Genomic DNA, 27,384 nt, shown 5'->3' on the forward strand with positions numbered 1-27,384 from the left:
CTAAATCCCACATCAAATCGATGCATCCTAATTGCAGGTCAGCAGTAAGACATGCTGCTGATATCGACAACCTCATTCACTCTCAAGAACAGGACCTGGCTCTTAATGACTCCTCTTAACCAATTTTAGACATTTTAGTTCCCCCTGAGTATGATATCAATAGAATAGATAGGCCTCTGAAAGTCGGAGGGGTCATAGCCTGCATCTTTCTTCCACTTCTCACCCTAAGACACACAAAAACTAATCCAATGTCTTCTTTTGAATACATGGGTATCAAAATCTGTAACAACAACAATTTAGTATGTATACTACACATGATCTATCACCCCCCTGGTGAAAATCTTCTCTTTGTAGAGCAAATAATGGAGACCATATCCTCCTACTCGGACGAAAACCCAAATCTTATCTACCTAGGTGACTTCAACTTGTACTGGAACGACGCAAATGATCCCTTACTGTGCACTTTCAAGACCTTCTTCTCTGATTTAAACTTCACCCAATCCTGCAATACACCTACCCACATCGAGGGATCCACCCTAGACTTAATCACTGCGAAAGATAACGTTATTCCATTGTGACTGGTCGGATCATTCCCTAATTTCATTCCGCATCTTAGAAAGGGTGGCGCTCAGGCAAAGACAACCTCGTAATGTCAAACAATGGTCAAGAGACTTGAGGAACATCAATTTGAATGACTTAACTAGCTTCAGTAATAACCTACTTCTTGTGCCCCTAACCTGACAAATCTCGATGACCTCACCGAACACTACATCCATTTCCTGACTAATATTTTCGACTCAATTGCTTCAAAACAACTCATAATATTTCCCAGAAAAACATCCAAACCCTGGTCCAATTGCTCCCTAAATGAGGAAAGAAGCCAACTGAGGCTAGCGGAGAGATCTTGGAGAAACTCTCCCTCCATTACAAACCTCAATCAACTACAGATAACAAGAAGTACAGTCAACAAACATATTGGTTGTGCCAAGACTGCTTACTTTAGATCACAGCTTGACCACACCAAAATAGACCAAAAAACTGTTTGAAATCATCAAACTCAAAGCTAACCACTCAAATGACCAACAATCTGCACTCAATGACTTAACCCCTAGTAGTGAGGAGTTCTCTGCACAGTTCATAGAAAAGACAAGAAAAATTGAATTAGAATTACTAGGCATCACAACTACACACTGTCTGTCCCAGTCCACTCCCTCCCCACTGTTGATTTCTCTTCTTTCTGAATCTATGTTTTACTTTCTGTTATAACTGGGGGTCTCTAGTTGGTTGAGGTAGGTACCTTAGGCCAAATAGGAACCCTTGCTTTTAAGTCAGGGATAGGAAGGACATCTTCTCAGATTGCCCCTGGTCACCCCCTCGGTAGCTTGGCACGAGCAGCAGGCTTATCTCCAAGGCAAAAGTGTAAAGTATTTGCAACCCCGATCTTAGTAACCCAATGATGACACCACAAATGGAATCCACACGAGTTTCATAAAAAACAAGTATATGTTTATATAAAAAGATATACGATGAGACCACACGATAAAAATCCAACATAATGGTATTTGTAATATTTCACTTGGCCGGTTATTAGGCCAGCAATCCCATGTAGTTTCTTGCATTATTAATGAGTAATTCTAGATGATTCCTAATGCAAGAACCAGGCAGGTTGTAATGTAAAAATAATGCAGTTTGTTATGCAACAATCAGGCAGTTCGTAATGCCAAAATAATGCAAATCGGAATGCAACAATCATGCAGTTTGTTATGCAAAAATAATGCAATGCGTAATGAAACAATCAGGCAGTTTGTTATGCAGAAATAATGCAATGCATAATGCAACAATCAGGCAGTTCGTAATACCAAAATGATGTAATGCGTAATGCAACAATCAGGCAGTTTGTTACGCCAAAATAATGTACTCCGGCACCGATCACGGTGCTCTGGACGGTCTCTATGCCACTCCTGCTGACTCGCAGTCAGCTACTGCCAAAATGGAAAGGGGCGACCACTCGGTCCCCCCAAACGTATGGTTGGGTGTCCCGATCCTCCCGGGAAACCATTTTGGGCGGGGGCGTGTCTCGGCTGGTATGCCCGAAGCGGCGTAGCGGGGCGCGCCTTTTTCCCGCCCAGGAGGGATTGTCCTAGACACCTACACCGATGACCACGCCCAGTAGGCGTACCGGAGGAGGGTACACGCCCTCCCGCAGAAGAATAAAGAGAGCGGGAATCCGAAGAAGCGTCCTCTTGTTCCTGTGCTCTGAAGGCTGCACCCACTCGTTGCTCGTGAGCCCTCGACGGAACAAGCAGCAATTTTGAGAACTTGTAATTCTTGTGTTTCTCTTTCAGTTACTCGAAGGCGAAGAGTCCAGGACCTCGTTGATCGTCTAGGAGCCGATAATCGAAACCATGGCTGGCAAGAAAGCGGGAAAGGGTTCCGAGACAGATAAGGTGCTCCGCCTGTTGGTGAACCGAATGGCTTGCATGGAGCAGAAACTCGGACAAGTCCCGTCGATCGGTCGAGGTTTGGCGGACGTCAAAACACAACTGGCTGCACTGAACAATCCTGGTAACCCTAAGAAGGTAATAGGCCCGGCCTTGCCGGGAATCGTCCCCGAGGGTAGAGGGAAGCGGGTCAAGAAGAGGGCGGTTTCAGGGGAGGTTCCGGTCTCAGAGTTACCCCCGGCCACCCATGTCACACCGGCAGACAACCCGGTACCAATCCCAGACGCGGGTCAGCCGATCCCGGTAGTGATTACCCCTGCTACCGATGAAGATATGCCTCCTGAATTGGCCACCCAGTTGGCCGCATAGCTCAATAAAAAGGCAGGGGGTGCCAAGGCGCCCGGAGACACGGCCGAAGAGGCCAAGCTACTAATCGAGCAATTGCGGCAGTCGCGAGATGCCGCAAAGGCGAATCTTCCTCTTGTTTCCCCACAGGTAACACCGGTAGGACCTGCAGTTGGTCTCGAGAAAACGGCGGGAACAACGACTGAACCGGGTAAGCTCGCTTTGCCGATGGCAGGGGAGGGCTCATTACCCTCAAGGCGGGAGAGGGTGGCACAGCACATCCCTATGGCCACAAAAGAGTTAATATGGGGAGACAAATATATCAATATGTTTTCATTATTAACTGACCATCGCGAGATGGAATATGCTAAAACCCAGAAAGATTTGTGGCACCCGAGCGTGTGGCGCGCAAAGATGGCGGAATTCAGGGTGGATGAAACGATAACGAATTGGGCGAAGGCCTTTGCAATATTTACTGCAGTTATGGGGGAACGTAAACCCGAGGTGTTAACTGAACTATCTTGCTATCAAACTCGTATTATGGATTTTTATGCAATGTATGAGGGAGAGGAATGGAAAGGTTATGACATGAAATTCCGAAAAGCGAAAGAATATGATGCCTCTCTGACATGGGATTACCTCGACTCGGTCTCATGGCATAAGCAGCTCCTGCCGGGGGCGGCAAGTACATCCTCGCCGGGCGGGAGTGGGTCGGGGGTCTTCCGCAAAAAACCCGCGGTGCCCTTTCGAGCAGGCGCCGGTGGTGATCACCAGCCAAAAACCGGCGGGAATGGCGGCAAGCGGGGGGTCTGTTGGGGCTTCAATCGAGGCAACTGTAACAGACCGCAAGGGACATGTAGATTCAAGCATGTGTGTGCGGGCTGTGGGAATTCCTCACACCCGGAGAGTTCATGTAGATCGAAAAATAACGGGGCGGGAGGAAAGGGAGGGTCCAAGCAGGAGTAAGTTAGAACGTTGTGACCGGTTGCCTATACCCTGATCATGTCTCTGCTGGGGTGTTGAGGAAGGGATTCTTGCACGGCTTCCACATCCCGGCGGGGGATTTTCGAGGGGACTCCTTTTGTAAAAACCAGTTATCGGCGCAACATAATCCAAGTGTGGTAGAGAGAAAAATTGCAAAAGAAGTCAGCTTAGGGCGGGTGGCCGGGCCTTTTCATCATCCACCGGTGGCGGATTTCATCTGTTCCCCGTTAGGGGTTGTCCCGAAGAAAGACCCGGGGGAGTTTAGGCTTATTCACAACCTGTCTGCTCCAAGGGGTTCCTCAGTGAACGAGGCCATTGACCCAGAAGTCTGTTCGGTGCGGTACGCATCGTTCGATGAGGCCGTGGCCATGCTGAAATGCCTGGGCCCCGGGGCGCTGATGGCGAAATCAGATATCGAGTCGGCGTTCCGGTTGCTCCCGGTACACCCGCAGGATCAGCGTTTGCTAGGTTTTGCATTCCAAGGGAGTTATTACATGGATAAATGCATGCCTATGGGTTGCTCCATCTCTTGTGCCTATTTTGAAATGTTCAGTTGTTTTTTAGAGTGGGCATTCACCGAGGCCATAGGGCATAGGCATGTTATGCATTATCTCAATGACTTCCTGTTTTTGGGAGCAGCCGGCGATACGAAATGTGCGCAGGCGCTGCACGACTTCTGCATCCTCATGAGGGAGTTTGGAGTACCATTGGCACCAGGTAAGACGGTTGGACCATCTACTTCACTGGAGTTTCTGGGTAGTGAGCTCGATTCTGTGGAAGGATGTTTCCGTTTGCCGATGGCAAAGGTGGCCAAGTTTAGGGCTTCCTTGAAGCTATGCCTTGGTAAAGAGAAAGTGACCCTGCACCAATTGCAGCAAACAGTGGGTCAGCTTAACTTTGCCTTGAGAGTGATACCAATGGCCCGCCCCTTCTCACGCTCTATTGCACAAGCTATGGGTGGTATCAAAGAAGGACACCACCGTACGAGACTGTCTGCAGAGGTTCGCCAGGATATGCGCATTTGGTTGGCATTTCTGGCGGACTTCAACGGTCGAGTAGTGTGGAACAAGCCGCCAGCGTCTTCAGATGAGCTAGGTCTGTGGACTGACTCACGGGGAGCGTGGGATTTGGCGCCATTTTTGGTAATCGATGGTCGGCGCAAACATGGCCGGCGTGGTGGCACTCCAGCGGTCTCACAAGTAACATTGGGTTCCTGGAGCTATTCCCCATTTTAGTTGCTCTGAGGGCATGGCCAGCCGATTTCAGAGACCGCTCAGTGGTGTTTTGGTCTGATAATATGACTGTTGTTCAATGCATTAACCAACAGGCAGCACGCTGCAAATGGATCTTGAGATTGTTGAAAGAAGTTGTGCTGCTTTGCATGAGACTGAATGTACAGTTTAGGGCAAAACATGTGCCGGGTGTACTGAATCATGCGGCTGATTCACTCTCTCGTTCACATATGCAGGCGTTCAGGGGTTATCTATCTACAGCGGACCTAGTGGCGGCACCATTCCCCGAAGCACTTTGGCTAATCGGTGCCCCGGATTACAAGACCTCGTGGCAGCAAGCTTAGCCCCCAGGACAAGGAAGGCATACGAAGGAGCGTTTCGTTCCTATTGCACATTTTTGGGTCCGACAGGGAATCAGAGCTGGGGTCAGGAGGAATCCTTCCTGGGGTTCCCGGTAGCACTGCACAGGGAAGGCCGATCAGCGGCAACGGCCAATAGGCACAGGGCGGCCGTTTCATTCATGGCGCAGGTGCATGGCATAAAAGACCCAACGAGTTCCTTTTTGGTGAAAAAATCCCTTCGCGGCTGGCAGCGCCTTGAGGGTCGCAAGCAAGACAAAAGGCGCCCGATTGGCTTAGATAGGTTGTCCCTACTCATAACGAAACTGGACGAAACATGCTCCTCCCAATTCGAAGCAGTTCTGTTCCGGGCAGCTTTCGCATTAGCATTCCATGGGGCTATGCGGGTGAGCGAACTGGTCGCAAGGAATAAGAAAGACGTTGAGGGAGGCTTGTGCAGGGATCACGTCCAAATTAGGGGTGATTCGATGGTGGTCACGATAGCCAGGTCCAAGACCGACCAAGGGGCTATGGGAAATAGTGTTGTTGTGCAGAGCACGCGAGGGTCCCCCACGTGCCCGATAATGTGTATAGAGGAATACTTGGCACTGAGGGCGGCTACATGGGGGGGGAGTTTGCTGAGGCACAAGGATGGCATCCCACTGACGAGGTTTCAGTTCCAGAGGGTGCTAGCACTGACAATCGCTGCGGCGGGCATGGACCTGTGCGATTTTGGGACCCACTTCTTTAGGATAGGGGCTGCTACTGAGGCTACAGCCAGGGGTCAGAGTGCGGACGAAGTGAAACAGTTGGGGCGATGGTCCTCGAATTGCTTCAAAAGGTATGTGCGATTGCACATGTTGTAAAGTTCAATTGACATGCACTCACGCTTCTTGTCTTTTGTTTTAATTACAGTTTCGCGAGACTGTCACGCGGGGCGGAATTTGCAGTCGACCCAGTACCAGGAGACCAGCGGTCATGGACCACCGTCTAGAGAGAGAGTGGTATGGGTCGTGGGCCACTCATACGTGAGGCGCGCCGGGGACGTATTCAAAGCAGGTGACGCGACTCACGCAGCTGGGGAATACGGGGACAGAGTGGCCTTCCATGGGAGGGGCGGGCTCTGTTTTGACCAATTCGAGTCATTTGTTGAGGGTCTCTTAGGGCGGCAAAGGTCACCGCCATCTGTAGTCATAGTACACCTGGGGGGCAATGACTTGGTGACACTGGGTAGATGTGTGTTGTTTGAACAAGTTTTGTCTGCTGTTAGCTGGTTGGCAAAAAGAATCCCGGGGTGCACGATTGCCTGGTCCCACATGATTCCCAGGAAGGTGTGGCGGGGGGGCCTTTCGGTGTCAGCACTGAACCATTCGGTGAAGAGGGTAAACAATAAAATTGGTAGATTATTTCGCTCGGCGCAGTTGCATAGCATTCCTCATGGGTGTATTCGGGGTGATCACATGTATCTGAATGATGGGGTTCACCTGTCCCGGGAGGGGAATGATTTACTCATAGGAGACTTCATAGCATGGCTAAGGGGTTTGAGGAAGCATGACCTTTAGGAGGAGTTGGGGGGGCCGGATAGTCGGTCAACTATCCGGCCTGTGGCGGTAAGGTCATGATCGGTGAGCAGTAATTTCAAGGTCCCTAGAGGGGGGGGGCCACCCAGAATCGATGGGAGCGCCCGGGGGGAGGCGGCCATTGGCCCTCCCACGGGGAGGCGGCACCCACTAAGGATGGGTCGCCTAAGGGGAGACGGCCATAGGCCCCTCCCAGGGGAGGAGGCGGCTATATGCCCCTCCTACTAATTTCCCGGGGGGCGGATATCCGCGACGGCGGATAGAGAGTGTGGGGATGGGGGGAGTCCACGCTGTCCTTCCTACAGATACCTCACACGGGAACTCGGACGACCTTTAAGATGGCGTCGAGTGGAAAGGGGGCCCCCACCACGACAAGGTAAATTACAGTTGGCGATGAGGTTAGAGTCCTTTGCGCATGCGCCACTCACACCGTGAGGGCGAGAGTTTTGGTAGTAGGGATCTGACACCGGTTAAGACCTTGCCGTTGGCCCTTAATGTTAGGATGTACAATTTTAATTTAGAATGTATGCATTTGCAGAATGTTAGACTCGGCTAGGAAACCTTTGTATTAGAGATCTGTTAAGGTTAGCCAAAGAACATGTCTTCATCGAAATGTAATAAATGTAAAATTGTACATGATTATGAAACTTTTATTTAATGTTTTAAATTTTGTTTCATATTTTAATAAATACGGCCCGGAGGATGACTCCCTCCCGCCTTCCAAAAGTTCAAACCTGCGTCCGACTTCCCATCCTTGGGGATTGTGTTGGGAGGGGGGGACGGGCATCCCGGCCATATGGAAAGGGGCGACCACTCGGTCCCCCCGAACGAATGGTTGGGTGTCCCGACCCTCCCGGGAAACCATTTTGGGCGGGGAGCGTGTCTAGGCTGGTATGCCCGAAGCGGCGTAGCCGGGGCGCGCCTTTTTCCCGCCCAGGAGGGGTTGTCCTAGACACCTACACCGATGACCACGCCCAGTAGGCGTACCGGAGGAGGGTACACGCCCTCCTGCAGAAGAATAAAGAGAGCGGGAATCCGAAGAAGCGTCCTCTTGTTCCTGTGCTCTGAAGGCTGCACCCACTCGTTGCTCGTGAGCCCTCGACGGAACAAGCAGCAATTTTGACCCACCCACCAGCCCTTTATGGCAACGTTTGTTTTGTAATAAAGTTTTGCTGAGTTAGGCCCTTTTCCCCTTTGTTGAAAAGTAAAGGAATGTTTAGGTTAAGGATGTGACTACTGTCTGTAGGATGCTGTTTTTCTTTCTTTTAGTAGTAAACAGTCTTGATACAATTAGGCATGCTGAATTTTTCCTTCCTTAGTAGGTGAACAACTGTCGTATTTATTTTGGTCGGGCGGTAAGGTCATGATCGGTGAGCAGTAATTTCAAGGTCCCTAGAGGGGGGGGCGCCACCCAGAATCAATGGGAGCGCCCGGGGGGGAGGCGGCCATTGGCCCCTCCCACGGGGAGGCGGCACCCACTAAGGATGGGTCGCCTAAGGGTAGACGGCCATAGGCCCCTCCCAGGGGAGGAGGCGGCTATATGCCCCTCCTACTAATTTCCCGGGGGCCGGATATCCGCGACGGCGGATAGAGAGTGTGGGGATGGGGGGGAGTCCACGCTGTCCTTCCTACAGATACCTCACACGGGAACTCGGACGACCTTTAAGATGGCGTCGAGTGGAAAGGGGGCCCCCACCACGACAAGGGAAATTACAGTTGGCGATGAGGGTAGAGTCCTCTGCGCATGCGCCACTCACACCGTGAGGGCGAGAGTTTTGGTAGTAGGGATCTGACACCGGTTAAGACCTTGCCGTTGGCCCTTAATGTTAGGATGTACAATTTTAATTTAGAATGTATGCATTTGCAGGATGTTAGACTCGGCTAGGAAACCTTTGTATTAGAGATCTGTTAAGGTTAGCCAAAGAACATGTCTTCATCGAAATGTAATAAATGTAAAATTGTACATGATTATGAAACTTTTATTTAATGTTTTAAATTTTGTTTCATATTTTAATAAATACGGCCGGGAGGGTGACTCCCTCCCGCCTTCCAAAGTTCAAACCTGCGTCCGACTTCCCATCCTTGGGGATTGTGTTGGCAGGGGGTGACGGGCATCCCGGCCATATATGCCATCAACACGGGTATGGTGTGAAACAAAGTGTAGCTCCACACTCCGGCCCTGGTAGCGCCACTCCTTGGCAATTACGGCCCACAATATGAACTACAGCGGAGGCTCGCACTGCAAAGTGAGGAAAGGCAGAGAGTGTTTCTCTCATAGCCCGCACTCTGCACCAGGCGCGACACACGCATGCTCCCTGAGCGTTACCTGGGGGTGCAATCACACTCTCCTCTCCTTGCGACTTGGGCCTCCGATGCAACTTCGTTGATCATGGGCAGTGTAACATGCCCCCCCTGACAGGTATGGTTCGAGGCCCCTCCTTGGCAAAGACAGGCTCGGACTGGCAGCACAGCTCCTCTGGGGATGCCGGCCCGAGCCAATGGCAATGACGAAGGTCTCAGGCTGCAACAGGGCACACACACACAGCATCGCTGAGACTCACTTAAGCTCCAGGTGCCCACGATCACAGGCCAATCCTCATGAAGGTTTCAGGCTGCGCAAAGTACACACACAGCGTCGCTGAGACTCACTTGAGCTTTGGGTGTACAGGATCACAGGGCAATCCTCACGAAGGTCTCAGGCTGCATGAAACACACATACACAGCAACGCTGAGACTCACTTGGTCTCCGGGTGCCCACGATCACAGGACAATCCTCACAAAGGTCTCAGGCTGTACGAAGCACACGCACACAGCATCACTGAGACTCACTTGGACTCGAGGTGCACACGATCATGGGGCAGTTCTTACTAAGGTTTCAGGGTGCAAAAAGCTCACGCACACAGTGTCGCTGAGACACCTCTGGAACCTTTTATGTTCTGAGTTTCCACAACAGGGCCCTTGGGGGAAAGTTTCTTCAGGACACAGCACACAGCAAAGTCCTTTCAAGTAGGGGGACACAGCACACAACAAAGTCCGTTAGCCTCTCCTTGCTTAAATCAGCAAACTGCAGGCCATCCCCAGAACACACAGCAAGGGCCAGTCCTTTCCTTCAGCCTCTTCAGCTGTTTCTTCCTTGGTAGAGGTTCTTCTTGACCATGAAGTAGTTTCAATGCTATTCCGTCTTGATCAGTCCAAAGTCCAGAAGTTTCAGCTCTAATAGTTATACCCCTAAATGTCTTTGAAGTCTTTGTGTTCAGGGGGACACTGACCCCTGTCCAAACCAGTTCTGGGTGTCTCCTATATGGGAAGATAGGCTGGAAACATATTACACAGCCTTCCGATTCTGTCCTATAGGCAAGATGGCCTTTCAACAGTGAAAAACGAAATGGGGAGTATTTCACTGTTAGCACATGGTACACACGTCAGTACATGCCCTACCTGATTATTTGTAGAGAGGCGTCCATTAGATTATTGACACTGCATATTAGTTTATTATATTCTGGGTAATAGCGCTCCACATATGCGAGCATCTAGAAATTAGAATTTCAGTAGACCATGCTAGCCGTAGAATACTACAAAACATAAAGTTTCGTATTGACAACTTAATTTTTTTTTAAACGCGAGCGAGTGACTTGCAACACGGGTGGTAACTGAGCCAATAGCTTTTGCTTGTAGGCCTATCCAATCAGCGAGTAGCTTCTATTTAAGCACCAAGCTCAAACAACGTGTCTATTTCGATCCGATTGAAGGAACCGAACCAGAGACACTGTACCAGTAGGAGCAGGGAGGCCGACTACATTATAAACGGTGAGGAGGTTGGGGGTGCTTAGCTAACATGTCCCCGTTATTTTGTATAACCGATTGCATAGTTCGAAGAACTATGTAAATTGTTTTTTAGTTTGTTTTATGCTGTATAAGTATTTTTTATTGTGACTACTATTGTTTGGTAATTCTGTGTCTTATTATGTAGAATCTGTCCTGAAGAAGGTGCATATATCCCCAAAACACCAAGACGCCGCGTTGACACTTGTTCCCTTGAACACCTTTCACTGTTTTTAAAATTTTTTACATATTTGTTTGTATTATAGAATGTTCGATTTCAATGTAATTCATGATTTTAATGTATTAATAAGATGATAATTGTCTATACAACTGTATGAAATGAAATAAAAAAATGTGTATGCTCCGCTCAAAACAAACTTTGGATAATAGTTCTTTGACTCGTTGCAAATAACCTATGCCATATATCATTTTAACACTGTTAACACTAGCATAGTTCACCTCCCTTGCCTCTAGATTGCTAAACAGTAAAGGTTCTATTATAGAACTTGCAATGTTTTTCTCTAAATTGTTCGGACTACTCATGGAGTCTGGTCACTTGTGAGGGACGCTGTTTGTTTTTCTTTGTATCTCCCCTGTTCCCAGATCGATATAGCAAGGGGGCCTCCTTTATTTTTCTGTCATATCCTACCTTTCACTTACACTGTACCCTGCTCGAGGGTACCCTGGATCTACCATAGGGGTGCCTGATGTGCATAAAAAGGGAAGGGTAAGGCCTGGCATGTGGGTGCACTTGCCAGGACAACAAGGCAGTTGAACAAACTGCATGCAGGCACTGCAGTGGCAGGCCTGAGTTCTCTCTTTAAGGGTACTGGTGTTGGTGGTACCATTAGTGCTGCAGGCCCACTAGTAGCATTTGTGTTACCAGCCCTGGCACACATAGTGCACTTTACTAGGGACTTTACTAGTAAAACAAATATACCAAATATGGACAAGCAATTACGATTATATTTTACACAGGGAGCACTTGCACTTTGACACTGGTCAACTGTGGCAAAGTGCCCAAAGCATCTAACCCCGTCAAACACAATCCATCACAGCACCAGAAATAGAGGAGGTAGAGGCAAAAAAAGTCAGGGGTAATCACGCCCAGAAATGCCAGGTCTAACACTCCAAAATACCAGGCACCATGGAATACCTTTAGACTCCCAGAAGATATTGAGTTATACAATACTATTACTTCATTAAAACCCTCAAATAGTTTCAATGATCCTCTACCCGCCAATCCTCAGTTCTAACACTCCGGTCAAAAATCATCCATGAATCTCTTCTGCAAGGTTTGATTCCAGATTGCCTCAAAATTAATCAAATTACCCCAACCCAAAAAAAACAAATGCAGACCTAACTGATACTAACAACTTCAGACCAATTTCCAATATAATGTCTTTAGCCAAACTACTTGAGGAGTGTGTGCACATACAACTATGTAATCACATCGAAAAATGTCAACTGCTTAACCCTCACTAATCAGGCTTGAGATCGGGACATTGTACTGAAACTGCTCTGATATACATCGTTGACGACACCTTGAGACTTCTGGACCTGAATAAAGTTGCCTTCTTATACTTCTTGATCTTTCCTCAAACATGAACACTTGATGGCTCATCTGGAAAAAAGGATGGGATTAGCAGGCCCAGACTGAAATTGTTTTTCCTCATTCCTACATATTTTAACTCAAAGACTCAAAATTTACCATTCCCTCTCTAACAGTACCTAGGTCTCAATTGGAGTGCCTCAAGGTTCAGCACTATCACCCACAATCTTCAACCTGATTATGGAACCTCTTACCAAAATTCTGAACCGTTAAAACATACAACCACATGTACAAAAACAATACTCAATTGTACTTGAAATTCTGTACTCCAGACGACATAAAAACTCAACTCTGCTCTTCCTAAAACCCAACAATGGTTAATCCACAATAACCTCTGAAAACCAATACCTCCTGATCTCCCCTCGCAATCACTCTATCCCCATTCATGACTGGCTCAAACAACTAATGGCCCTCAATTGCATTCCACATATTGTGGACTCCACTAGATCATTAGGGATAACTCTGGACAAACACCTAAATATGCAGGACCACATCAGTGCAACAACCAGAGGAGCTAATCGCCAACTCAACACTTTAAGAAAATTCAAACCCTTCCTTCCGATGACATGAAGCTGGCAGTCCAATCACTAGTTATCCCTTGCTTAGATAACAGAATTGTGACCCTAGCTGCACTTCCCAAAGCTAAACTGGCCCCTTTAAGGGCTACTCTGAACTCTGCTGCCAGACTCATGACTGGTTCAAGAAAATGTGAATATATCACACCAGACACAATTCAACTCAAGTGGCTCCCCTTACAAGCAAGAATTTGTTTCAAGATTGCCTGCTTGACACACAAAGCGCTTCACTATAACACTCCGGTTTACCTGGTAAACAAACTATCCAGCTTGAATCGATCCCTAAAAAGTTTAAGAATCTACTGCTGAAACCACAAAGTTTCAATATCAACAGAATCTATAACCGAGCCTTCTATGGTCTGGATCCAAGAATTTGGAATGATCATCTTCACGAAATTAGATCCAACCTTTTGATTTCCACGTTCAAAGAAGAAATTAAATGTTTGCTCAGGAATAGCTACTTGCAAAGACAGACCTGAAACCATCTAAACTAACTTCTACTTCAGTTCTACAGTATTCTTTGAATGCTCAGCGATGCATTTGTACTGCTTTATATCTCCTACTTCCTTGAGTGTTCTCTCTCATGCTCCTATTTAACTGATTACTCATATGTTGAACTTGTTACTTTTCTTTTTCATATTGTATGCTTTGTGTACAGCGCTCTGATATCTGGACGGGTCATGTTCGCTCTTTATAAAACCTTTCAAATTAATGAAATAAGGACTAAGGTAGTTAAATAGGGCAGATGAGAATGGTAAGCTGGGAAATATAGAGGGATCAAATTTGATGTTAAAGAGATCTTGTTTGATCTGAGGAGAGGTGTGTCACACCTCAACAATGTAAGGATAGGTACAAGGACAATGGGTGGGCAGTGTTGTCACCTGTCCACCCATTACACCAATGTAGATTTGAGATAATTAAATTCAAAGTTTCCATACAAAGGTTTTGTATACTTTTCAGTAAAAGATTCAAGCTGTGGTTAGACCAGTGATAAACATTTTTACTTTTTGCACTACATTATTAAGGATTTCATTCCAGAAAGATCAGCTCCATGAAGTAGCTCCTGGACAACATTTAGCACTATACAAAACTCCCTAAAAATTAATAAATTGAATACAGAGATCTTCATTTATTTTTTTCTTCAACAGAGAAGTTATGTATTTTGAAGTATATTTGCAGTAACATACATTTAGTTACCAAACATGCACATATTCATATATTCACAGTGCTATGAAGAATGATGAAATCATTTTAAACTTAATAGGTTCGGTCAATTTTCTTATCAGTTAGTCATGTTTTGAGACTGTTCTTCTTAATTACATTTTGTATTTTAAACCAGTCTAGGAAACTTGAAGATATCACAATCCATCCAATTCTTCACATAATATTTTTTTCTCTTGAATTCAGACTAGTAGTATCAGATCAGTCACAAAATAGAGAATGTATTATTAATGGCCTAAAACAATTTCTCTCTACATTCCTATGTGCCTCTTCATAGTGAACAAGGAATATTTTCTATTCTACTCACTTATTTATTAGACATACCATACTGCATGGTTGAATACAATTTCCGTATGTGATCAGAGGGAAGGTTTTTAACCTACTTATAAAACCACAAGTTTCTTTAATTTACTAAGAATGCTTGGGGTGTTTCCCATCCCCTATAAAAACCCTTTCAATATGTTTGCGTTAATCTTGAAATAAGTTATAATAATGCTGCACAGCACACTTTTGGAAGCAAGATAAAAGCCTTTGACAATCTTTATCAAAACAAATCTGACAGCATTAGACATGGTCTACAGCTTTATCCACTATATCTTAAATCTCTAATGTCTCAGGTTTGGGTTAACCCTTTCAAAGTTCATTTTTAGGTTCCTGGCCTGATCCAAGTGGTTCTTGAACTCTGGGTTGAATGTACAATACCTTCTCATTATAAGAGTAGAAGTTAATCTTCAAAGATTTGTGGGCTACCTAGTCACAATCAACTCTTTGAAAAAATTGAAAACCCGATACGCAATATAATTGCAGAATGTTTATCAATCCTCACCCCTTACTTTGAAATTGATAATAATCAACTAATATCCTAAGGAAAACAGCATTATGGTTGGAAATACCTTTCCCCATGAGGAGTCACATTTTGTACCAATAAAGCCAAATTGATCAATAGAATTGGATTGATTTGAACCTGCTGTCTTTTGTCAAATTGATTCCTTGATTGGGTTGGCAAGTTAACATGCATGATTGTATTTTTTATGTTTTGTTACCAAAATATAAATATGACAATTGATTAAACACATGTTTATTAAAAAACAAGGATATTTAACTGTATGCATGAGAAAATGAGTGATTGATGAGACTATTCAAAGGCAAAAATTCTACCTTTAATGAGACACGTTATTATAAACCGTCTCACCTGTCCTCGGTCTGTAACGCTGAAGATGAGGCTGTCATTCATATTGAGTTGGAAGCTCTCTGGAGCACTGGAGTCAAAGCGTCCTACTGTGATAAACCTGGCATCTCCATTGGGACCCAGTTGCCAGTGCACAATATCATACATTCCTGGAGGGTCACCATTTTTGTCGAAGAATATGTCAGTCCCAGCTGGGTTCTGGAAGTGCACTTGCTTCAGATAATGAAGAAGCTGATTTTGAAAGGCAAGGGAAATATATTTTAGTTTTACTTTAATAAGCAAAAATTAATTATTGAGGATTTTGAAAAATCATGATTATCCTTTGACACAATGTCATTTGGTGTACGAATATGGGTTCATATTTTAGATGTCAGTGCCATTTTTTCATGATGGAGGGGTTCAGATGTTTTGGAAGACTGGACCACCCATTGTTTTCTACACAAATTGGATCAGGAATTGTCATATCCTGTCACTACAGAAGCAGCTATGTACCTGTGCTCCTCTATTTGGTATATCTTACACAAATGACACAATTGGGAAGAGTAGCTGACTTAGATTGTATCCCAGGAATGGTTGTGGTGCAAGCAGATGATCTGAACATTGTCTTATGCCACCAAGATAGGATGAGGTGGGAGGAAGATCACGTAAATGATGAGTGACTAGGTGAGGGAGTGTATGAGTCATTTGGTGTTCATCCAAAGGATGGCATGTTCTATTCAGTAACTAAATTACAGATGCTTAAGTACACTCTACTATTACAGGGGAACCCTAATAAGGACAGCTAAACAATGTCAGGCCTTTTATACCCCACACTGTTCACTAGTGCCATAACCATCTTTTAAAATATACTCTTCGAGCAATAGTAAACATGTTAGTTACTATGTTATTCAAATGTATTAGCTAATTGTTTTATTTCAATGATTTAATACCCCTACATTTTTCAAATGGTACAATATAAACTCAGGATGAAGTGCATCCATTAATCCTAATTGGATATTCAGAGCTTGCCTATACATTTCACAAGGAAAGATTTATTGTTTGACCTAGTCAGTTAATAAAGGTGTGACATTAAACCAAGTAAACCTAGACTAGATTGACCTGACTTCCACTAGCTTTCACCCGTGTTAGTCTTAGAAAGTCCACAATTATTCCTGAGGAAAATGCTCACACTCTTAAAGTGAATTTAGCCTATGACTATTGTTTAGCACTTGAAATTACGCGATAGATACTGCAACACTGTCCACAAAACTGTGGCCTGCCTCTGCCATGTTTTCTTGCTCTTGCTCGGTTGGCATCACTGAATGTCCATGTCTCTGAGCCTCAAATGTTCTGCTTCCTGTCACAGGAGAGAAAACATTTTCTAAATCACTTTGCTCACCCAAACTGTTTACATTTTCCATATGGTGAGGAGCATTTTCTAATTCTCATAACCTCAGTTAGTCTCCTGTTGGCTCTTTTGGAGGGAATGTTGTCCTGTAATCTACACTAAAACTGTGTTGTATTAAGGTACGTATTTCTGCTCTGTTATATATCATAAGAGCTCCAGAACCATTGCTAATGTTTGAATAAGTTCCTCTTTTAAAAAACCTTCAAAAGGAACTGAAAACGAAGTTGGACATTTCCTTCCTAGATCTTTATGCGTTGACCAGGAACCACTAGCACTTGACTAGATGCAGTGACTGCAACTGGACCAGACCTGCACTCTGCAACCCCAGATGTAAAGGTAAGATGGAGGATTCTCCCTGGGGAGCTTGGGTAGAGAACGTCTCAGCTGTTCAGCATACCAATCAGGTAACACAGCATAGCGCTATATTATTTAAAATGGGAGTCTGTTTGTTATTTTTGTTTACATACCATCCCTTTATTCTAATCACAGATAGAGTCGTCGCAGGTGATAAATGGCTCCAATGTTTGGGCAAGAAAGGAGAGCTCCAGAAACTAGGCAGTAGAAGTTTGAGTGAAGTCCAAGCCATTAAAGCAGGAAGTTCAGGATGAATAACAATGGTTGCACAGGTCAGAGAGCAGACTCTTGGATGATTCTATTGTAAAAGGAAAAGACTGGCGCAGCTGCCACATGCCTTCTGCAAATCTCAAGGGCTGTGACTGGAGGTAATCTGAGTGCAAGGAGGTCACAGGACAACCACAAATGTACTTTGTGGCCTCCCTTCCAGCTAGTTGGTAAGAAATAGTGGTCAGCTCCTCCATATTCAATTTCTCCCTGCTTTCCCACCTCCTTAACAAGAATGAGCTGAGACAGTAGTGGCAGACCATTTTTTAACATCTTTAATTTTATTTTGAAACATGCGTCCTAACCAGGACCAATCATGTAAAATGAACACTGAAAACAGTCACTGTCAAAATGAGTTTCATAATATTCCATTGTGGCGATGTATTTCAAGTATGAAAATGGTACTTAAAGTTTCCAGTGATTTCTGTGGGGGGCTGGAGGGAGGGTAGGATAATACATATAACATATGCATGTTTTTCTTTGAACCACATCAACAACAATTGCATTCCCAAGGTTATACTAATAGAGGTGAGCGAGCATCTTCAGTGAAACTGTTATGAGCTTTCAAGAGGTGCAATTGTCCTCTACTGTGGAGCAGTCATTCAGCATGATACCCCATGTAAGGCTCTCCTATGTGGCTTTAGGATCCTTTCTTTATTGCGCTGGGACACCTCGTTGCTGAGGCAGCCATGTGCATTATAAATCCTGTATAAATAAATAAATATATTTCTAACCTCCCGATGCCATCACTGTGGCCAACTCTGTCATATCCTGCACCCATTCCCTTCTTGTGGAGGTTGAGCAATGATTTGGTTTACATTCCAGTGGTAAAGAGGTGACATTGCATAGTGAAAAGTACAGAAAGAAGACACAACTCCGGTAAACTTTGCAGGATTTATTGGAGTAGTACTCTACACAACTGGCAGAGCTGACAAGAGCAAGCAACTGCTTTTCCTTTTCAAACATCACCTTCACATTCCATACCAGGCAGTTTCACTTTGTCCCAATCTCCAATTTTGAAAATCACCTAATGTCTCCCTTTGACCACCTTCTTGCTTACATATTTCCCTTGCACTTTTTCACAAATGTCCTACACCTGCTTATGATTCTCTTCAGACACCTTCAAAACACGCATCCAGTGGCTGACCAGCTTTCTGGCAGCCATCCACCCTTCAACAATGCAAAGGGTGATACATTTGTGGTGGCATTGGGAGTAGTGCATACAGCCCACATCAAATCTTTGAGATCTTTCTTCCAATCCAAACCATTATCCACAGGCAACTAAATGTTGTTGTTGATAACTCTGTTACAATGCTAAACCAAACCATTGCTGCTGGGACGGTATAAAGAGGTTGTTACTTGTTTAATACCCCAATGAAACATACATTTCTGAAACTCCTTTGACAGAAATAGCACCCCATTGTCAGTGACAAGTTCCACAAGGGCACCCTCTCTCAAAAATAGGTACTGTAAAAACTCCACTATCTCCTCAGCATTAGATGATCTAACAAACTGCACTTTAGGCCATAGTGTTCCATAGACTATCAACACCAAACCATACCTTTTCCACTCATCCAACACATACATTGGTCTAAAGACCTCCAAACCCAACTTGTACCAAGGCTTCTCCGGAATCGGTATGGCTTCCACTGGACCTGGAAAACTGAACTGAGATTTGTCCCTCACTGCACAAGCAACACATTCTCTCACATAGACATCATCATCTGAATCCTTTACTGGTGCTTCATTCTTGAGTGGTAACCTGGCCAAACAGTCAGTGAACAACAGAGTGTTTCTAAGTAACTTGAAACTCTGCATTCGGTCAATTTTGTCAGAGCCACCCTAATACCCCAAATATTGTGAAATGTTTCTAAAGGTTTTTTTCTTAAATTTTTGACAATCTTCACGACGATGTTACAGTCTCCAGGGACACATTGTGAAAACTGTAAACAAAAGCAGACGTTCAATGACTACAAACACATCTTTAAATTATATGTACAAAAATCCATTCTTAACATTACCCTACACATATTACTATATACATACTTCTTTAAAAATATGTTTAAACTCATGTTTTTATACTAGGTTTATTTAAAATCCATCTTTTACACTCTATTTTCCATTTTCGTGGTAGTTTGGTACGTCGCGACGATCGTGCCTTTTCCATAAAGTCTAGAATACATATATCCACACTTACTACAGTATTTTACACACTAGGGGTTTATTACTGTACACGTAAAACTCATGTTTTTCTAGTGTATTTCTAGAACAACCATCTCTAAAACCTATTTTCCGTTTTCGCGATAAGGCAGGAGACGGCGATGACGTTGGAAATAGCCATCCCGCGGTTATGTCACGAAAGACTAAAGTAAAAGCAGGAATGCAATAGCCACCACCACATAAAAAAAATATAACTATATCATTAAGTAAGTTATAGTTAGCTCAGGAAAGAATAACTGCTGAATTTCACTGTGAAATGTGAGCCTAACTATAACGTCCCTGTAACATTCTATTTGGAATAGCTTTGGCACCGATTGACGAATCTGCGCAAAACTTTCGAAACTTTTGGCCAGCTCCAGTCTTCTACTATCCTGAAAGTTTCACGATGATTCATCAAGTGGGGGCCGAGAAAGAAGGGTATCCAAAAATGCGTTTTCCCCATGCAATTTCCCATAGGACCTTTAGCCGCAGCTACAGCCCGAACGGCTGAACGGAATTACACCAAATTTAGCAAAGAGGTAGTCCTTGATTCAGACTAGTGCCTTTTGCTTATTTGGTGTAAATCCTTGCAGTAGTTCCTGAGAAAATGACAGTTAAAAGTACATATATATCCAAGGGTGCCGTGGATCTGCGTATCTATCGCGTACCCTACGCGCAGCCTAAGCGCACCCTGCCATGCACGAGCTGTATGCTAATTGGCTGTCAACAGTCAAAATCAGGAAGTGTTGGCAGCCATCTTGTGCCTCGGTAGAACTGAGGCACAAGAAACCCAAAACAAACGCTGCAAAACACGAAAAAGGGGCAGGTTAGACACACCCTGACCCCCAAGGCCTGCTCAGGCGGTCCCACAAGGGCCCCCAGGGCCCAAAAAACATGTATATATATTTTTTAAATCGCTGGATGCGCGCAGGATCCGTACATCCTAGCAATATAAAAAAAAAAGAAAAGCGGTCTCCTGCGGTAAATATGGTAATTTGTCCCCGGGGCATTATTAAAAAAATAGTGCGGGGGCTCCTATTTAATATATGTGGGGGGCTCACGGGGCCCCCCGCAGCGCCGGGGACTGCCACCCCTGGGGGTTTAAAGCATTAAATGAGGGGGTTCTGAGGCCCCTCAGCCCTGGGGACCGCCACCACCCGGGGCTTCTATCAAATGGGTGGGGGGGCTCTCAGGCCCCCCAGCCCAGGGGACGGCCACCCCCGGGGCTCTAATTTAATATATGCGAGAGGGCTCACGGGCCCCCCGCAGCCCCGTGGCCGCCACACCCGGGCCTTCTATCAAATAGGTGGGGGGCTCTCAGGCCCCCCCAGCCCCGGGGACCACCACCTCCCAGGGCTAATTCAAATTAGGTGTGGGGGGTTCTGAGGCCCCCGCTCCAGGGACCGCCACCCCTGGGGCTTCTTACAAATGTGGGAGTGGGGCCGCATGGCCCCCCTCCTGGAGCCCTCAATGACCCTGGGGACCGCCACCCCCCAGGGCCAGCTCCTGGACACTGCTGTTTGCAATGGTAGGGCAGGAGCCTCGCGGCTCCCATCCTGCCATTGCAAACTGCTTTGCTTCATTGAAGCGAGAGCAGGGAAACCCGCAGCATGGAAAAGCAATGCAGCAGGACCGTGCGGGGATTGGGGACACCCCACAGTCCTCAATGGTGAGGGCCAGCCCCGGGGATGGGGTCCCTGGGGCTACCAGTGGCCCGGGAGGGGGGCCACTGGGCCCCCTCCCCATTAACAAAAAATCAAAAAAATGTTAAGAAAAAGGCCGGCCCGGGGGATGGGGTCCCTGGAGCCTTGAAGTGGCCTGAGAAGCTATGCGCCCCCCTCCATAAAAAAAAAAATTATTTGGCCATGCCCCGGGAGATGTGGTCCCCGGGGCCCGGAATTCGCCACAGGAGGGGGGCCACGCGGCCCCCTTCCCATCAAAAAATTTAAAACATTTATATTTGGGGGTAATGTCCTGGGGGATGGGGTCCCCAGGGCCCAAAAAAAGTGAAGGGGCGTGTTTGCAAACATGTCAACTAAGGCCTCGCCCCATTACTTCACCATTGTTTCGATTTTTGAAACGTACAAATATTCCTCTAAAATCATCCGAACTACTATTTCCAATTTACTCACCTGTTATCAGGAGAGAACCCAGTGCTGCATCGTTTAGCCCAGCACTGACCCTGAAAAGTAATTCTAAGCATACTTACCAGTAACTTGTATTTCCTTCCATAGGAATACATTGTGTGGTTTTCAGCAGAAAAGCTTCCAAGTGTTGATTTTGGAAACGTACAAATATTCCTCTAAAGTCACCTGAACTACGAATTCCGATTTACTCCCATGTTATCCGGAGAGACGTCAGTGCTGCATCTTTGAGCCCAGTACTGATCATGAAAAGTAATTCTAACCGTACTAACCAGGTACTTGAATTTCCTTCCATAGGCCAACATTGACTGTTTTCACTTGGAAATTCTCCTAAGTGTGCAGTTTTTGAACTTTAAAAAATTCCTTGTATTGGTGTGTGAATGGCTTCAAATATGGTACTTCATATTTTATAATAAGTGTTGAAAAGCTATACTAGTGTATGATTTGAGATGTCATCTGTGATGTGATCAGTGATGTCACTGACCATGTCATGAATGATGTAATATGTGACCTCATCAACAGTGGATTGCAGGCGCGCGAGTTATAGTTAGTACAACTAACTATAACGGGGGAATTTCAATGGTTTTGTATGAGTGAAATGTCCAACTAACTATAACACTTCTAAAACCTATGTTTTTTTCAGTGTATATATATAAATATATATATATCCTTTCTCCAGCAGCCCGGTTCCAGGCTTAGTTGGGCGCTCTTTCGACTGTGCAAAGCGAGCTACGGCAGGGCCCCGCCGTTACAACATGTAGTCCTGTTCTCCGCAGAGATTTGCTTGTGCACTCCAGATAGGGTAATTACAACGATCAACTCGCAATTTGTGGTTAAGTTTTCTTTAATTCATTACAGCTCAGCCAGCAGCAACTCTACGCGTTTCGGTCTTTACTAAGACCTTTCTCACGAGACTGACATGAAACCACAATTTTTTCGTGCAATATATATATATATATATATATATATATATATATATATATATATATATAAATATATATATATGTGTGAGTGTGTCTGTAAAAAACACTTAAAACAATTAATATTTACCTTTACAACTTTAACAAGGAATATGTCTTTACCATTCATGCTACTAAAACATCAGTAAACTATTATCTATTATTTGTCTGTTTTATCGACTCAACAGCTGCCTTCGACAGCATTGACAGGGAGGAACTTTGGGTAAAACTGTCTGGCTGGGAAATAGCCCCAAAACTCTTGAATCAATTAATTTTACACCATTCAAAAACATGGGTTCAAATAAAGCTGGGGGCAGGCGATTGCCTTTCGAGGAGAATACCGACCACTAAAGGGCTGAAGCAGGGCTGCGTATTGGCCCCGACCCTGTTTAAACTTTTTATGTCTGACCTTACAACAGAGCTAGACAAATGCAACCATCATGCCCCGAATTTGAAGGGTTTTGCTCTTTCGAACTTACTGTACCAGACGATTTTATACTAAACAATAGGCTTGCAGCATCTTATCAGTACCACAGGTAACTTCTCAGATAAGAACGGGATATATATAAATGGGGAAAAATCCAAAGTAATTGTACTAAATCAGAGGAGTAACAACCATCAACATCGATGGTTGCTGGGGGCCATCGGCTGGAAACTGATTGGAGGCTTCAAGTACCTTGGCATAATTTTTGACAGGAAGGGCACGTTCCTCCAACAAAAAGCGGCTATTAGAGGCAGAGGGACTGCACTAAAAACATCAAGCATAAAATAATGAGCCCCAGCCTTACCCTTCTATTAGAGGTGCCCCGAGCAAGGCTTCTACCGACTATCACATATGGTAGTGAATGTATGGGAGGGAAAGTTGAGTTTACCTTGGATAAAGTTGTGTCCAAGGCCATGAGAATAATCTTTAACCTCCCACAGTATACCTGCCAGCACAAATAGCACAGGCTACAGTTTGGCCTACAAAAGCAGCAAATAGTACGCAAAGGTGCCTATATTAAATGCTGGCACAACTGTCGGCTGAGTCAGGAACACTGAACTCATATTTATTGAAGGAGCTGAAACAGAAAAAAGATAGCCCAGCCATGGCTTACCTCCAATCAGCATTAAATACTCTGTGCCTATAGGACCTCTGGGAAACCATTGGGTCCCATAACACTTTCAAGGGATTAGTAAATAAATCTGTAAAGATATTATCCCTCGAAGAAGATAAGGCTACACTAAGAGGGAGGACCCATGGATAACTTGTTATTCAGACCGATTCGAGGAGCCTGCCACTACCTTATCTGGGATGAGGCTTTACAAGAGCAGTGAAGGAAAGCTTCCTCTGCTTGAGACTGAGAATTTAACCGGCAATGTGGCACCTTCCACCATGGAAACGAAATGAAATAACAACACAGTGCAGACTATGTGGCGCAGCCAAAGAGGACGTCCTACATTTACTGTGTATCTGTAAGGGTTTAGATAAGAAGCGAAGATTACTATTAACACCACCCCTAAAGGAAAGACAGATTTTAACATGCAGACAAGCAGTGAAAGTTAGTTTTGAAGGTGGGGACATTTACCTAGCCTGTAGCCTGGTCAGTTTTATGAGTGCAGCAAAAACAAAGCTAAATCAAGCAGCAAACTGACAAAGTGGCTATAAGTCTGTAACTACTACTAATTATAGAACTAGCTCCTTAACCTTTATCTGGTAAAAGTCTAATTGATTTATAAGTCTTTGGTTGAAAGCTTCTGTCCCGAACAGAGAAAAGTGTTCAAATACTATTATACTTTTAGGGTCCATTAACAAGCCTTAAAATGACTGTATAATTGAGCTTATCTATGCGGTTTTTATGAATCTGGGGACAGTAACTGCGGCTCAAACTGCGTAAAGTTATTAGGGTATTTTTTATTTATTTACATGATTTTATGAAGAAGAGGATTATCTCTTTTAGTGTGGTCGTAATCTTTTAATGGTTCTAAGCAACTCGAAACAAATCAATGCTGTTGTTGCTGTTACTGGTAGTCGAAACCTGCAAAGGGGTGACAAGCAGGTAAGAGTATCACTACAGCCCATTGTCTATGCTGCTATAGTAATTTTATGAAACAAAATATTGAAGCCCTGTTATAGCCTTGTTTGCACAACAGAAGACGCTGAAGGACTTTTTTTAGTCTGCTTGCACAAAGAAAATACTTTTTCTGTACCTTATCATGTACTTTAAACTTGATCTAGGTTGCATTGAATTATAAAGTTGACTTGCACAAGGATCTGTAAGGTCAATCAGACTTCAATGTATGATTAGGAACAAAACTATAAAACGTTAAGGACATCTTGGTGGAGCTGTGAAAAGAAACATATAAAAAAAAGTTTACAGTATGGCTTGTAATTAAAGATTCATATTGTATATAGGCGACTATTAAATATATTAATGTGACAAGGTTTTATATATCATATTGCTTTTAAAATGTTTTATTTACAACAATTTTTATTAATCAAGCAATAAAGATTTACCTTACCTTACCATTCATGCCATTAAAACAAAATTTGTTGTAATGGCATGCGTGGTAAACACATATTTGTTGTAAAATTTTGCATGGTAAAGACTTGCGTAGTAGTGTTGCATGTGTAGTAAAGTCTGCTTGGTAAAGCCATGTGGACGGGCTTTGTTTTAAAGGCTATTTACTGCACCATTTTATTATTTCTTCATGAGCACAAAGTGTTTACCTTTTCACTTAGTGCACAACTTTAAAGCATGGGTCATGCTGCATTTTGATTTGTAAATTCCAATTTTTATGCTTTTGGTGACCATATATTTGCATTCAATCATTTTCCTTGGACTATTTGTCATTAATTAATGTTTGTATTGTAATTCATTTACTCCTTGAATTACATCCCATTATGTATTCCTGTTGAGACATTGTTGCATGTTACTATAATTATCCAGGTCTCTACTGGGACTATGGGTGTCTCCTGTAGTTGTTAACACTTTCTAAAAGTGGAATTTCTAAACAGTAATGTGAAATACAACTTCATCAGCAAGAAGGATTTAACATTACTATTCCAAACATATCAAACATGTATAAGCTACTCCTAACTGATCAGTAATTATAGCTTAAAAGTATAATAAGGAATTCCCAATTCTGGCCTATAAGAGGGGTAGGCCTCACAGTAGTGAAAAAATTAAATAGGCTGTTTGTCACTACCAGGACATGCAAAACATAAAGGTAAATGTCCTTCCTGTGGCACCCTGCCCTTAGGGCAGCTTAGAGCCTACTGTGGGGTGACATATGTAATAAAAGAGGGTTTAAGGCTAGGCAGTTTTAAATGCCAAGTCGAAGTCGGGGGTAAACTGCACACACAGGCACTGAAGTGGCAGGCCTGCAACAGGTTTGAAAGGTTACTTCTGTGCGTGGCAGAATGAATGCTGCAGGCACTGGGTATATGACATACCACTTTATAAGTGACTTAGCAGTACGCGACAAATACACCCATCAGATATGCAACAATGTCATCATTTTTAGGGGAGAAGCACAGGCACTTTAGCACTGGTTAGCAGTGATAAAGTGTTTGGAGTCCTAAGGCCAATAAAAAGAAACAGAAAAAATGGGAGGCAAAAGGCAAAATGTGTATTCTACTATGTTCAAGGCATCTTCCTCCCATGGTTGTGTTGGCAACCTCCTAAATACCATGGGAGAAATAACTTTCCACACCTTGCCACTACACCAACGTGATGTATAATCTCCTATGAGCGACTCTACAGCCAGACACAGAACTGGCTATCACATGATCTAGTTTGAATAACTTTGTCTGCAACTTCATAATGTTAATCTAGCCCCTCTGAAACTCAAATCAAGATTGGATAACTCTTTCTTAATGATACAAAATGCCTGCCCTCAAAAGCTAAGCTGACATTTTGCAGCGTCTCAACCCTTTGAACGTCAACAATCGTTTCTGTCGCAGGTGTTCAACTCATTAGTTGTTACTCAAATGTTTTTACATTCACAATGTTCTTTACCCTGATTTTCCTCTAATGCTTTCACTTGAACCACCTATCTCAATAATAACTTTACTGCTACATTTTTCACACCTGGCATATACTTAAAATCAAATTTATGGTCCTTAAGTTTGATCACACATTTGCAAATGTGTGATGGAATTGCGCATGGCAACAATAAAATAGTCATACATTTACCCATGATTCCTACAACTGCTTTTGCCTCCCTCTATACTACAAAATATGTTATCTCTGCTTTTTAAAGTCCAAGAGGCAAAAGCTAGTAGTTTTTTCTCTCCTTTACTCTCTTGCACTAGCACTGCCCACAATCCCTTATTACTAGAATCCATAACTATGCTGCATCCATAATAACTTAGAAAATATGTGTGCTGTTTGATAGACTTGCTGAATAGTAAAGCAAAGTGTTACACAGAAAAACAGAAGAGTTGGTGGTTTAACGTAAATAAAAACAAGGTTAGTGTTGGTACCGGACGGGCTTTTAATGTGGATATGACTCCAATGATAGCATGCCTGCCTAGACAACGTTACTGTACAACACCATACACTTGTGTAGCGTTCTTTTATATTACTGTTTTATTGCCTGATGAGGTTGACAGTGGCCTAATATGGATAAAGTTAATCAGTTGGTGTGTGCCTCCACCAATCAGCCATTCAGGCCCTCTACATACTGTACCCATAAGAAGCTGGAAATGAACACTAGAAAAACCCAAAGAAATGACATTTGAGCATAAGCT

At 44.2% G+C, this 27,384-nt stretch overlaps 1 protein-coding gene across 1 annotated transcript in view; it reads right to left on the reverse strand.

Annotated features, from left to right (window-relative positions):
- LOC147724691 (extracellular calcium-sensing receptor-like) overlaps nucleotides 1–27,384 on the reverse strand; it is a 126,915-nt gene that overhangs the window by 87,579 nt on the left and 11,952 nt on the right. Inside the window, exon 3 of the mRNA XM_086918085.1 lies at nucleotides 15,343–15,570. Within this exon, the coding sequence (XP_086774211.1) occupies nucleotides 15,343–15,570 (228 nt within the window). The remainder of the gene's footprint in view (nucleotides 1–15,342; nucleotides 15,571–27,384) is intronic.

The sequence above is a fragment of the Lissotriton vulgaris genome, chromosome 4_1 (assembly GCF_964263255.1).
Source record: "Lissotriton vulgaris chromosome 4_1, aLisVul1.2, whole genome shotgun sequence".
In the NCBI taxonomy this organism is placed as follows: domain Eukaryota; kingdom Metazoa; phylum Chordata; class Amphibia; order Caudata; family Salamandridae; genus Lissotriton; species Lissotriton vulgaris.